This window comes from Pecten maximus, chromosome 10, assembly GCF_902652985.1.
Source record: "Pecten maximus chromosome 10, xPecMax1.1, whole genome shotgun sequence".
Lineage (NCBI taxonomy): Eukaryota > Metazoa > Mollusca > Bivalvia > Pectinida > Pectinidae > Pecten > Pecten maximus.
In genome coordinates, this window is record NC_047024.1 from 15848282 (window position 1) to 15863475 (window position 15194).

At 37.9% G+C, this 15194-nt stretch overlaps 1 protein-coding gene across 1 annotated transcript in view; it reads left to right on the forward strand.

The window, feature by feature from the left end:
- Window positions 1-14976, forward strand: part of LOC117335520 (condensin-2 complex subunit D3-like) — a 59976-nt gene extending 45000 nt beyond the window's left edge. The window contains 10 exon segments of the mRNA XM_033895559.1: window positions 352-436; window positions 1995-2107; window positions 2619-2848; window positions 5530-5923; window positions 6873-6948; window positions 7269-7283; window positions 10852-10965; window positions 11787-11859; window positions 12370-12406; window positions 14088-14976. Of these exon segments, the coding sequence (XP_033751450.1) occupies window positions 352-436; window positions 1995-2107; window positions 2619-2848; window positions 5530-5923; window positions 6873-6948; window positions 7269-7283; window positions 10852-10965; window positions 11787-11859; window positions 12370-12406; window positions 14088-14246 (1296 nt within the window). The 3' untranslated portion in view covers window positions 14247-14976.
- The last annotated feature ends 218 nt before the right edge of the window (window positions 14977-15194 follow it).

Genomic DNA, 15194 nt, shown 5'->3' on the forward strand with positions numbered 1-15194 from the left:
TATAAACCCTTTAGTTATCTCCCCTTAAACACATGGTAAGTGTCCTATAAAGCCCGTGGTTGTCTCCCTTGGATACATTGCAAGTTGTCTGAAGGACAAGTAAGTTTATTCCAATGTGCAGTGTCTGTCATCTGTCAACATTTCCTTTAAATCATTACTAGTCCTGAACACCTTAATAGATTTTGATGTAATTTAGTTTAGAATATTATTGGGCACAGGAGAATAAATTTTGAAGTATTTAAATGAGTGATGAAGGCCCTCTGGGCCTGTTGTAGCGAAATCGAGGGATGGTTGATGATTTTTAATTAAACATTGAATTGAGATGATTTATTATTAGCTCTCTGTCCACAGTTAGAGCAGAAGCGATCACCACTCCAGCAAGATATTGTGGCATACCTCATTGAACTCATGAAGGACTTCAAAAATGAGGTCAAAGGTCAGTACTACATAGCTTGACTTAATGCTTCAAACTGTTGTTTATGTAAGGCAAGCAGTGCAGGTCCATTTGGCCTTTTTTAATGATAAGCTATGTATACTTTTCATTTAATTCGCCACCTGCCATAAAGGACTGAATGGATTTTTACCAAATCTGGTCAAGGACATCTTGGAGGGAAGGGAATACATTTTGCATAAATTGTGACTCTGACCCCAGAGGGGAGATAGAGTGGATAGATGTTATTTCTTTTAATGAATTACAGTGGACCCGCGATAATCCGGACGCCGATAGTCCGGAAAACTCACAGTCCGGACGGAAATGCACGGGAACGGATTTCCGTAACGTTATTTGTACTCACCAGTCCGGAAATTCGGATTCCGATTCCGGAAGCCCATTTTGGGAACGGAACGTACTTTTCATTAGTAAATTTCCCTCAATAATCCGGACGATTTTTCTCCACGAGGAGAAAAAAATGTCGGGGCAAGTCACCCGTGTCGACACCTGTACAGACTATCGCTTGATACTGTGCGTAGTCATAGAGACCGCTGCCAGGTCATAGCCCCGGGTGTTTACCTGTGTTACAATGTGTAGCTTTTGTTTTTATAACGGTACATTGCTTTTTCTCTACAACCTAAATGTTACAGAATTTATGCACAAACATACAGTACGTGATACGATAATTAATCAATCTCAAATACATGTAATAAATTTATGATCGGTAATTAACATCATTAACACTTTTATTGGGTAAACACGGATATCGGCTTTGTAACACCGTTACGTGAAACGACGACTCATTGAAAGATGCATGTTATTAATTACATACACATTTACAGTATTAAGCAGTGATCACAAGAACTGGGTTGATTACACACAAATTAGTCAATAGTCGTCTGATACTTAACTAAGCGTCACATTGTTAAGTGAATACGGGTTTAATAATTATCGGACATCTTGGGTAGTTCTCGCTGGTGTCGCGTACTTTTAAATAGATAGCTTGGGGTTTCTGGTACGTAAAAATCATAAAAAAAACATGGACTGACGGTAAGTTATAAAATCCGGGTATTTTATTTAAGGTATTTAACGTTTGTAATTTCTACTTGTTTGTGAACCTCCGGGACATGACACATATGTGTTGGTTGTAGGTCACATATGCCCGCTATAAATAAAACGACTTTCACTTTACATGTTCTTTTAAAAACATAGTTTATTTTTTACTTTCTACAAAACAACACAAGAATCATATCAGAAACATAAGTATATTTATTGTTAAAAAGTCTGACAAGTCTGACGTGTTTATGAAACGTCCCGGATTGTATATAATCAAGGGAGATAACTCTTACACGACAATTTTTTTGACCTGGTACACGAAATTCGGCAGTCTGGAAAACTCGTAATCCGGACGGTTTGGACTGGGAACGAAGGTGTTCGGATTATCGAGGGTCCACTGTATTAGTGTTTTCCCATGATCACTGAAATATATAGGTGTGCAATGTAGGCACCTTGAACCTCTTATATGTAAGATTTATTTATGAACTGTGCGTATGTATAATTGTAGAAATTTTGTCAGCTGACAAGCAGTTGGCGAGTGAGATCGAGTTTGATCGTAGGAAGTTTGAGCAGCAAGAGCAGACCAGAGAGGAGAACAAGAATACCGGCCCTGATATACAGGTAAACATTTTCGGTACTACACAAGCTGTTTACAACACTATGTAGGACCCTGTGAGGCAAGACTCATGATATTTCTTCAGTTGCTTTCTGAAGGCAATAAACTTTTTTTTTATAAATATTTCTCAGCAAGGATTTGAGCAGTTGCATCTTGAAATGAAGAATTGAGCAACCATAAACCATTGTAAAGGTCAGAGAATAAAATGTGTGAAAATATTTACTTGACTGTAGTGTCATGATATTTGGTAATTTACTAACTAATTAAAACTTAAAAACGTAGAAAATGTTAGACTCCAACTAGAGATTTTGGAAAAGAAAATATTTCATCCTTGAATCTAAGACGATTACTTAAGATAAGACAATAATAAGATGTGAAAGTTACAAAATGATTTAATTAAGATGGTAAAGTTTATCCAAATAAATGGAGACCTTAATGCTCCAATTATGTCCCCTACTACAGTTATAGAACAACAACATGTTAGGGAGAGATTTAGACTGACCAGTAATTTTACAGGGTACTCCTGTGGCGAGACGACGGGATTCTACGTCCAAAGGTGTCACTCCCTCCAAGACTGTTCCAGGCTCCACTCCAGTGCCATCCATGCAGGCTTCTCCTCGTCCCCAGAGTCCAGGCACGGCCAACCCTGCCACCCCCAGGGTAGGATCCCCTGGTCAGCCAACCACACCAGGAGCATCGCCCACATCAACACCCCCGCGGTCTGTCCAGAGGCCTGCTACAAACAGGTTAACAAGCTTTTTAAGTCACATACTAGTCTCAGGTGACCTATTGCCGTTTGTCTATCACCTGTCGTGTGTCCTTAAACAATTCATACTCAACCTTTCCTCAATAACCAAGAGGCCTTAGGTAATGATATTGGGGTAGTAGTAAGCTGGAATGAATGATTACTAAGTTTATTCGAATGAATGATCTTGACCTACTTTCTAGGCCACAGGGGGTCAAATGTATTAATCTGTTTGACAAAAATAGATGCTGAGGTCAAAGGTCAAGGACATCAGGCCCAAAGTTCAAGGTCAAATTTTGTATCTTTTCAATGTTAAACATTTTATTAGCTCACCTGGACCGAAGGTCCGGTGAGCTTATGTCATGGCGCAGTGTCCGTCCGTCATCCGTCAACATTTGCTTCAAATCCCTACTAGTCAAAAGTTCTTATTGGATTTTGACCAAATTTGGCAAGAAACATCCTTGGCAGAAAGGGAACAGATTTTGCATAAATGGTGACTCTGACCCCCGAGGGTCCAAAAGGGCGGGGCCCAATAGGGGAAATAGAGGTAATTCCTTTAAATCGCTACTTGTCATAAAGTTATGAATGGATTTGAACCCAATTTTGTCAGAAAGATCCTTGGGGGAAGGGGAACAGATTTTGCATTAATGGTGACTCTGACCCCCGAGGGGCCAAAAGGGCGGGCCCAATAGGGGAAATAGAGGTAATTCCTTTAAATCGCTACTAGTCATAAAGTTATGAACGCATTTGAACCCAATTTTGTCAGAAAGATCCTTTGGGGAAGGGGAACAGATTTTGCATAAATGGTGACTCTGACCACAAAGGGGCCAAAAGGGCGGGGCCCAATAGGGGATATAGAGGTAATTCCTTTAAATCGCTACTAGTCATAAAGTGATGAATGGATGTTCTAAAAGCAAATCTTGAGGTCTCTCAGACCTTAAAGAGTCTGGACTTCATTAATCTTTAAAGCAGTTTGGATTCCCACACTTTAACCATATATAGCATTGTTAGAGATTAACAAATAAAACAAATTGATTATGAACATTATTTTGACATTTGGCTGAATCCAACCAGGTGAGCGATACAGGCCCCATGGGCCTCTTGTATTTTTATGTATTTTGAAAGTATGAAGCAAAGCGTGCTGGAATTAAACAAGGAGTAAACAAACCAAATGTCAAGGTCAAGTTGGTCAGAATTAAACAAGTATTCAACTGGTCAAAGATCAAGATCACTGGGTCAAAGTTCAAGGTCATTTGGGTTCAAAGGCAAATTTGATCTCTGACACTAACCCTGGTTGTTAGTGGGGTGTGGTGTTAAATTTCAGATTAAACAATTTGAAGCTTACAAAGGAGTATGATATTAGTGTTTACATTTATTTTAGCCCAGCAAAGACTGCCCTGCAGGTAGAGCTTAAGAATTGTACCTGCTGCCCCCATTGCATGATCGTAAGAGGCGACTAAATTTGGGATCTTATCTTTTCTCTTCTTTCTGAACAATTTTCTTCTTCCTAATGTCTCCCTTGACAATGCCTCACTTTTGGCATTAAGTTGAGCGTTCGCCCCTGTGAGGAAGGCTTTGGGTTCTGTCTCCTAGCCGAGACATACCAGAGTCTTTAAAAATGGTAGTTGCTACTCCTGCTTAGCGCTCAGCATATTTGGAGTGGGACGACTGGTTCGCCTGTTGTCAGTATAATGTGACCGGGTGGGGTGTGCTGCTGGGTGTCTTCGGCAGTATGCTTCAGTGAGGTAGCACTATAAATCGGCAAAAGTTCCGGCCTATCACAAGGAGACTTAACACGAACATACCGCAGCCTCCCAAAACACACATACGCACTCACCACGCGCATGCATGTCGCACGCACGGGAGGCCGTCCTCAAATGACCTTAGCTGTTAATAGGACGTTAAACAAAATAAACCAAACCAACCCAGCAAATATTTAGGTGAAAAGAAGCATCACATCATCGTACATATGTTTTGTATATTCTTGGGTAGGTGGCTTCCTGATGATTATTGGGGAAAATATAGCAACCAGACAGACAGACCTGCCAGTGTCCTAGTTACTATGAATAAATCTTGATCTACTTTCAAGTTGACAGGGGTGAGATGTTTTGAATATTAGTTTAAAAACAAAACACCTTCTGTCAGTATACATATATCTGTGACCGCTAAGTAAGGCCCATGGGCCTCTTGTTCTTGTCCCTAAGTATTAAACATTATATTGTATGCACTTTTAATATTCTTAGAGACTCTCTAGACAACTTCATATGAAGTTTATAAGGTACTAGATAGTCTGTTGATAGACTAAAGGCTGTTCTAAGTCTTACTTTAACTAGATAGTCTGTTGATAGACTAAAGGCTGTTCTAAGTCTTACTTTAACTAGATAGTCTGTTGATGGACTAAAGGCTGTTCTAAGTCTTACTTTAACTAGATAGTCTGTTGATGGACTAAAGGCTGTTCTAAGTCTTATTTTACAGATTTTTTCCTTTGAGTTATGTCCCTTGTGTTATGTCGTGTTTAGATATGACACTTGTGTGTTGAGGTTCTGTAGGACATGGGAAGTGTCAAATATCCTGTCTTACAATTCTGTATGGTGTCTTAATAACACTTCCTTTCCTAGCAAGTATACAATTTGTAAGGTACACTGCACAACTTCTAATCAATGCACTTCCATTTTTTCCCAGAAAAGAAACTTCTCTGTCAACCATTGCTATCAAGAATTGTGCCCGACAAATGGTTGAAGTATTAAACCAGCACCAGAAGAGCCTGTCCAAGTCCCCAGCCAGAGGTGGAAGCACCCCAAACAGAGGTGTAAATACCCCAGCCCGGGGCACAAAGTCACCGGCCAGAGGTGGAAACACCCCAAACACAGGTGTAAATACCCCAGCCCGGGGCACAAAGTCCCCAGCCAGAGGTGGAAACACCCCAAACACAGGTGTAAATACCCCAGCCCGGGGCACAAAGTCACCGGCCAGTGGTGGAAGCAAAGACTCTGAAGCTCCAGAGTCCAACAGCAGAAGATGCAGGGTCCAGATCAGATGTGATCTAATGGATGAAGATGAGGAAGCGACCCCTGAGGTCAGAAACATGCATAGCTTGATGTAAAAAAATCAAAGTGTTCAGAGTGCAGTGTTAAAGAGTCATTGAAGTCAATTTCAGATACTATCTTATATCATAAGTAGTCTCATACTTATCATATTCCTAGTAGTCATAATTGGAAATCAACAACAGTTGAATTTCTTTGTCCGTTTGGTGTCTGAAAAGCAGCCCACAGAATTTTAATTTTGTGGATAAAACTCTCAAGAATCACCGTTTAGATCTGGTATGAAGGATTATTGTTTTGAGTAAATTTCAATTTTCCACTTTCATGATTGAAATGCTTTGTGAAGCAGTAGTGAATCTGTTAATATCATACTAGTTTTATGTATACAACATGTATCCCTGATTGTTCATAATCCTGCAAAGGTCAAAGAACAATTTACTTAAAAAAATAATCTGACAATTTAGTTTTACGACAGACTTGAAAGTAGATAAACACACAGAATAACTGATCAATTTACACCAAATACATTATTATAATATTTAAAATAGAAATAAATTTCTTCTCCGACACTTCCTGACTTTGGTGTCAGAAAGTTTTTGTAAATACTTCCATTTCTATTTATAGTAAATCAACACTCGATCATTGATCTTTTAAGGAATTGTGATGGTCAATCATAGCTATTAAAAGTGATTCCTGACTTAACTGATAACATTAATTTTGTATCACAGGTGACGGAGGACACTTTACTGATAACATTAATTTGTATCACAGGTGACGGAGGACACTTTACTGATAACATTAATTTTGTATCACAGGTGACGGAGGACACTGATAACATTAATTTGTATCACAGGTGACGGAGGACACTTTACTGATGACATTAATTTGTATCACAGGTGACGGAGGACACTTTACTGATGACATTAATTTTGTATCACAGGTGACGGTGGACACTTTACTGATGACATTAATTTTGTATCACAGGTGACGGAGGAGAGAAGTGGGAAGCTTACACCACGACACCCTACTCTGAAAAACAGAGCTATCAGTACTCCATCAGGTACGTATAGGACCGATGTCAATTCTCGTTCAGTATGCTTTGATGCGAGATTATACTTTCTTAATGAAATTAAATAGTTAATAACAATGTGCACACTTTTATGTTTCTAAATTTAAGTTATTCATGTTTTATTTAAATTTGATTAAATAATATATTTTTAAAACTTCAGAATTCAAATTTTTTTCTTTTAAGTTTAAATACATTAAATGAATTTTGAATTTATTTTTTATTTCACCGGATATATTAAATGTCATTACATATTTCTGACATTTTTACATTGTATAAATATGTTTTTATCAAATATTTTTCATAACAATCAGATAATTCTCCCAAAGGTAAGATTTCCGTGCCAAGCTTGAATATGTATATATTCTGCTGATTGCTGCGTTACGACAGATAAAACTGTATCTGCATGAAAATAATCAGAATTTTATTGCAAGCTTTTTACGTCCATTTCTTCTTTTTACACATTTTCATTCAACAATAGACATAGTCTGCTTATTTTCAACATTATCACATTATGGTATGGAGTTGTCTTTTGTACAGAAAATACTGTTTTTCCAAGTAGTCCCCTTCCTGTGAAACTGCAGGACTGTAAGTCTCTCTCCGTCCATCCTGTATGTAATGTCGAAGTTTTGTCAGCACTCCAGTAGCTTCATTCCTTGAGAGATTTTAATCAAACTTCACACAATGATAAAGGACTATAATATCTCGGGACAACCCTGAGTTTTAGGGATTTTAGGTCAAGGTCACTGGTACTAAGTTTAATGAGGGCTGGTATGGTTGTTTTGTTTTATTAGCCCACCATCATCAGATGGTGGGCTATTCAAATCGCCCTGCGTCCGTGGTCCGTCGTCCGTCCGTCCGTCCGTCCGTCCCTCCGTCCGTCCGTCCCTCCGTCCGTAAACAATTCTTGTTATCGCTAATCCTCAGAAAGTACTGAAGGGATCTTTCTGAAATTTCATATGTAGGTTCCCCTTGGTGCCTAGTTATGCATATTGCATTTTGAGACCAATCGGAACACAAAATGGCCGACAGGCAGCCATCTTGGATTTTGACAATTGAAGTTTGTTATCGCTATTTCTCAAAAAGCACTGAAGGGATCTTTATGAAATTTCATATGTAGGTTCCTCTTGGTGCCTAGTTATGCATATTGCATTTTGAGACCAATCGGAACACAAAATGGCCGACAGGCAGCCATCTTGGATTTTGACAATTGAAGTTTGTTATCGCTATTTCTCAAAAAGCACTGAAGGGATCTTTATGAAATTTCATATGTAGGTTCCTCTTGGTGCCTAGTTATGCATATTGCATTTTGAGACCAATCGGAAAACAACATGGCCGACAGGCAGCCATCTTGGATTTCGACAATTGAAGTTTGTTATCGCTATTTCTCAAAAAGCACTGAAGGGATCTTTATGAAATTTCATATGTAGGTTCCTCTTGGTGCCTAGTTATGCATATTGCATTTTGAGACCAATCGGAAAACAACATGGCCGACAGGCAGCCATCTTGGATTTCGACAATTGAAGTTTGTTATCGCTAATTCTCAGAAAGCACTGAAGAGATCTTTCTCAAATTTCATATGTAGGTTCCTCTTGGTGCCTAGTTATGCATATTACATTTTGAGACCAATCGGAAAACAACATGGCCGACAGGCAGCCATCTTGGATTTTGACAATTGAAGTTTGTTATCACTATTTCTCAGAAAGTACTGAAAGGATCTTTCTCAAATTTCATATGTAGGTTCCTCTTGATGCTTAGTTATGCATATTGCATTTTGAGACTAATTGGAAAACAACATGGCCGACAGGCAGCCATCTTGGATTTTGACAATTGAAGTTTGTTATCGCTATTTCTAAGAAACTGATGAAGGGATCTTCCTGAAATTTCATATGTAGGTTCCCCTAGGTGTCTAGTTATGCATATTGCATTTTGAGACGAATCGGAAAACAACATGGCCGACAGGCAGCCATCTTGGATTTTGACAATTGAAGTTTGTTATCGCTATTTCTAAGAAAGTATTGAAGGGATCTTCCTGAAATTCATATGGAGGTTCCCCTTGGTGCCTAGTTATGCATATTGCATTTTGAGACCAATCGGAAAACAACATGGCCAACAGGCAGCCATCTTGGATTTTGACAATTGAAGTTTGTTATCGCTATTTCTCAGAAAGTACTGAAGGAATCTTTCTCAAATTCCATATATAGGTTCCCCTTGGTGCCTAAATCTTAAATTTTATATATAGGTTTCCCTTGTTTGAAAAGTACTAGAGGCTTCTTCTGAATTTACACAGATTAGTAAGACTTAGAAGAAGAGAAAAGTAGAGAAAAGATCAATCTGACATGGAACCTATAAAGAACATTCAATGGTGGGCGCCAAGATCCCTCTGGTCTTTAAAACATTTATTGTAGGCAGAAAAGATTTGTCCTTTATCTGTAGGGTTTGCCTGGTGTCAATATTCACATATGACCATTGATTATTAACACGCAGTGAAGGTTCAAGATATTAAAGCAAAACACATCAGCAAGAAAAACAAAAACTATAGCACAAGTTTTCCAGATTACCATTTAATGATTACACATAGGGCCTGTTCGTTTATTTGGACAAATTTGTTCGTCAGTTTTTAAATGTAATATTTCAAACATATATCTGTCGAGGCCTTGGAAGTCTTTGTCAAGGCTCGTCTGAAAACAATAAAAAATCACCAGTTGCGTCTATTTCATAAACAACACTGGTCCAACTGGTCTAACCGTTTGGATCTCAAAAACGAAAACGGACACAGCTTTGGTCTTATAAGACCAAGGGACATAACTCACAATTCATAGTCCATTTGGTTTTAGTCGGTAATGGTAACAAAGGTATCCAGATTAACAAGGGCCTACTGTATATCTTGTGGCTAACACTAACTTTGATAGCACGGAGAACTTATATCCAGATAAATTAAAATGTAAGCATTTTGTGATGGTTGCCACATGTAAGCTTTGCAATCTCTCATTTTTTAGAAAATCTTTGTCAGCACACTAGTAGCTTTAGTCCGTCATGTTTTATTTTACACACACGTATATAGGATTCCAGCAGGCACTTTAGCCTTCGTCATGTTGGAAGGTCTTTTCAAGGTTTATGGCCTACCATCATCAGGTGTGGGTTGTCAAAATCAATCTTCATCCTTGGTCTGCCAGATGTCCACATTTAAACAATCTTTTCAATTACTATTGATTAGGAAGTCTAAAGATCATATTTCACATGTCATTTCTGCTTGGTCCCTACCAGCAGTATAAACAATTTTGAGACTGACCAGAAAAGCAAATGAATTACCATATTTTGTATCACTGAACCTTCCTTTTTTCTTTTCTTTTTTTCTTTTTTTTTACCAAAATATGATCAAGAATAAAGAGTTAATTGTTTACTGGACCAACTTTGAAGTGTAATATCATCCTGTTGTGTAAATAGGGGAAATTACTGTATAACGAATCAGTGTACAATACAAATTAGCAGAATATTCAATATCACGCTGAAAAAATATCACACAATGAATATTTCTGAAAGACATTAAGATGTCAATCATATCCAGCTTTTGTTGCATTTGTAAGACCAAATTTTGAAAATTGATAAAGGCTACCTGTCAAAATGCTTTAAAACATGATTTGTGTACATTTAAAGAATGAGAGATTTTACCTTCACTCATTAAAATTTATGAATGTTCAGAGATGTCCTGCAAGACTGACTGGGGGCTGTTTTAGAGCGGGACAGACGAGAGACAATGAAGTGTAATTCTTATTTAACTTTAAGTTTGTTTCTGACCTTGGCTGTCGCACAATGTGCAGACATGAGATGCATAATGAACAAACAAGAAAACAAGACCAAAGACAGAAATTATATTCTTTGTTTGATTATTTGTAGGTGTGCTAGGCAACATCACATTCCACAACATGGAGCAGAACATGACAATGATAGCGCCCTCACCGATCCCAGTATCTTTGTCTACTATGAGAGTATGCTGGGATGATGAAACAGGTAAATATACCTCTATATCACCTGTCTCCCACCTCCTTACCTATACAGGTAAATATACCTCTATATCACCTGTCTCCCACCTCCTTACCTATACAGGTAAATATACCTCTATATCACCTGTCTCCCACCTCCTTACCTATACAGGTAAATATACCTCAATATCACCTGTCTCCCACCTCCTTACCTATACAGGTAGATATACCTCTATATCACCTGTCTCCCACCTCCTTACCTATACAGGTAGATATACCTCTATATCACCTGTCTCCCACCTCCTTACCTATACAGGTAGATATACCTCAATATCACCTGTCTCCCACCTCCTTACCTATACAGGTAAATATACCTCTATATCACCTGTGTCCCACCACCTTACCTATACAGGTAAATATACCTCTATATCACCTGTCTCCCACCTCCTCACCTATACAGGTAAATATCACCTGTCTCCCACCTCCTTACCTATACAGGTATACAGTGATGATACAGGTAAATATACCTCTTAACCCAGCTCCTTACCATTGCTCATTATATATTTGTGCTCTTTTTGAGTTAAATCCAGCTTAGGAACAATATTGTGAGGTTTAATTTTATTTAGAAAATAAGATCTGATTCTGTATGATGTAAGCTATATTTTTAGGTTGATCAGTAATTGAAGTACTGTTGAAGTCTACAATGTAATTGATTGATGTAAGCTATATTTAGGTTGATCAGTAATTGAAGTACTGTTGAATTCCATGTAATTGATTGATGTAAGCTATATTTAGGTTTATCAGTAATTGAAGTACTGTTGAATTCCATGTAATAAATTGATGTTGTAGGGACACCTTTGACCCCTCCCAAAGGACACGGTAAAGGGAAGGCTGCCGAGGAAATGTTCTCACCTGACAAACTGTAAGTATATTACTGAAGATTAAAAACGGTTTTTCTTTCTTTTTTCTGCTTCTTTTTATATGTGACCCTGCCTTGTTGTATGTATATACTGTAGTGTACCTCTCCATCAGTCTTTCTGTTCTACTTTCTGTCCATCTCAAATTTTATAGTTCAGACATTTTACTACATGTATATTGATGGTGACAGAAAGCTGATGTTTTGCAGGGAAGTTATTTTGTGGAAACTCTCATTTCTCTACAATCAAATTAGAAATGTATAATTATCAAGTTCTGTAAAATTATAGGTACAACTCTAATTACAGCAATATAGGTTATGTGTACTTCATAGACATTCTCAACAATTGTAATTATATATAAACACAAGTCCTGACACAATACAACTGTGACTAAGGGTTAGGACATTCAAAGTCTCCTGAGACAAATTGTTACATCTATGATATAGGTACCAAGACATAAACAAAATCATATACATATATATATATATTATATTGGGCTGCCTTTCTTTTTTCAGTCTTCAAAAACCAAGAAAGTGGAAGGTACAGTCTCCAGTAAGTATTAACATTTAAATTGATCCCCCTGTCTAATGACTGGTATAAGTTATCCTCCTCCTCATTGTTTTTTTACTTCTTCATCCTTTTCATTGTGCTTTCCTCAATCCTTCTCTTCATCGCTGTATGATTCACCTCTATACATTCCTCATTGCTTCATCATCATTCCCTCATTATCCTCATTATTCCATCACTTCCTCATCACTCCCTCATTATCCTCCTCATCATTGCCTCATTATCCTCATCACTTCCTCATCACTCCCTCATTATCCTCCTCATCATTGCCTCATTATCCTCATCACTTCCTCATCATTCCATCATTTTCCTCCTCATCATTCCATCATTTTCCTCTTCATCACTCCCTCCACCTCCTTATTGCTCCATCCTCATCACTCCACCTCTTCATCACTTCCTTATAATCCTCCTCATTGCTCCCTCCTTGTCATTCTTCTCCATCATCCATTTTCATCCCCCTCCTCTTCCTCACTCCATCACCCATCATTGCTTCTCCTTTTCCACTGTGTAAAATGCACTCTACAAGTTCAGTATGACCCATACCACAAAGGTCAAAGGTATCTCGTGACCTGTACATGTGTTTTTGACAATTTATTTGTCTCATTTGTTGTTGTCATTACTGAAATAATGAGATGTGTGGAGAAAACTTTCTTCATCACCTCTGAGATTGTGTTCTGTACAGTCTCACCTCTGATATTGTGTTCTGTACAGTCAGAGTATCTCACCTCTGAGATTGTGTTCTGTACAGTCAGAGTATCTCACCTCTGATATTGTGTTCTGTACAGTCAGAGTATCTCACCTCTGATATTGTGTTCTGTACAGTCGGAGTATCTCACCTCTGACATTGTGTTCTGTACAGTCGGAGTATCTCACCTCTGACATTGTGTTCTGTACAGTCAGAGTATCTCACCTCTGACATTGTGTTCTGTACAGTCAAGAGTATCTCACCTCTGATATTGTGTTCTGTACAGTCAGAGTATCTCACCTCTGATATTGTGTTCTGTACAGTCAGAGTATCTCACCTCTGAGATTGTGTTCTGTACAGTCAGAGTATCTCTTTACTCAAGTCAAAGTTAAAATCCAAAACAAGTACTCATCCTGCAAATGAAATATGAAATGTTATCAGATGGGCCTACTAGAATATGATCTTCATAGTCTATCATGAATCATACATTTTCACTGATTTATATCCATTAATATGTCCCAGTCCACAAATAAGTCCACTTCTTATTTTAACAGAATCATTGATTTTAATAGTAAGCTTAAAGTGGTATATCCCAAACTTCTACTCAAGGGGAGGGAGCATATTTGAGGATAAATACAGTAATATGTATAAGCATGCAAATCAACCTTGCCATAAACAAAATATTCTTCATTCGTATCCATGTATGTAAATATATTGCGATCCAGGTATTCATATCATCTTATAGACGACTTCCACAATGATCATGTCAGGGTATCAGGCCGACCATCACTGCGCCATTGAAACGTTCTTTTTTAAGAACGCCGATGTGGCGCAGCGGTATAGGCTGCGGGTATTTCTGGCTAGGCGATTGGGTGCCGTAGATCGTGAGTTCGAGGCCCGGTCAGGGCACGAGTCAAAAAGTTGTCTTCCTTCGTCATTTGTATTGCTAAATTATATATATATATATCTGTTTACTTTCAGGCCCCAGCAGTTTTACAGAATGGTATGCAGCCCCAGGCCAAGGAAAGTAGCCAGGAAAATGTGCCAGAAGACAGTATCACAGCACTAACGAAAGAAAAACCAACAAATAAAAGTCGGCCCGCTACTCGGAGAAGTGGACGTCGTAAAACTAAATGTTAATCCTTAAATGTAAATTATAATATATTATTGTAACGATAGGCCAGTCGATGGAGCCTTTCAAAAAACATCAGGATGTTTAAGAAATGTCGGCCGTGAACTATTACAGCTCTCAATGGAGAAAACATGTCTGTTCTGAAGGTGGATTTGTAATGGCTGTATTTGAGAACTCAAAATACTGTAGATCATGTCGTTCTACAGGATAGCAAAGCTTTGTGTGTGGAATTCTGAAACATTAATCAGATGTGCAAGTAAAGAATTTGTGTTGGTGATTACGGATTTAAAAAACGTCATGTCGGAAGTTTATCAGGATATATGTGTATCACCCAGGAAAGGTAAACATGTTTATTAGGACATCTGACCCAAAGGAATTTTAATCCTTGCTGTAATAGCCTTCAAATTCAGTGTCATGCCTTGAAAGGCTTGGAATTTGGCATGAAAGCCTTGAAAAGTCCTTGAATCAAGATCCTAGAGTGTCTTTGATGTTAGAATGAAAATACTTGTATTCTTTATTTAAAAAAATATTCAAAGTGGCCAGTCGGATTGAGTACACTTGCATTGTTACATAATCTCAGTTTTACCTAACGGCAATGATCACTCCTTGCCATCACTGTCCCTAAAAAGGCCTTGGAATTGAATGTGTCCATGTCTGTATATAGTAAAACATGAGAAATACATATGTAAGCATGTTTCTCAATTTCTTAAATAAATGTAAAATTACATCTGAACTGAATACATATAACATGTTAATTATTTCATAATGATATTATAGACATGTAATAAAATATTGGTAAACAAAAATTTCACATTGATATTGTTTTTGCCTCCAGGGCCCATTGTTCAAAAGGTGATTAGCTTAATCACTTGATTAGTAAAAATCTCATTTCTCATTTACTTTAAAATCTGTGTATGTATATTTATTAAAATAGGAAGGTAGGAAGAGACTGAAAA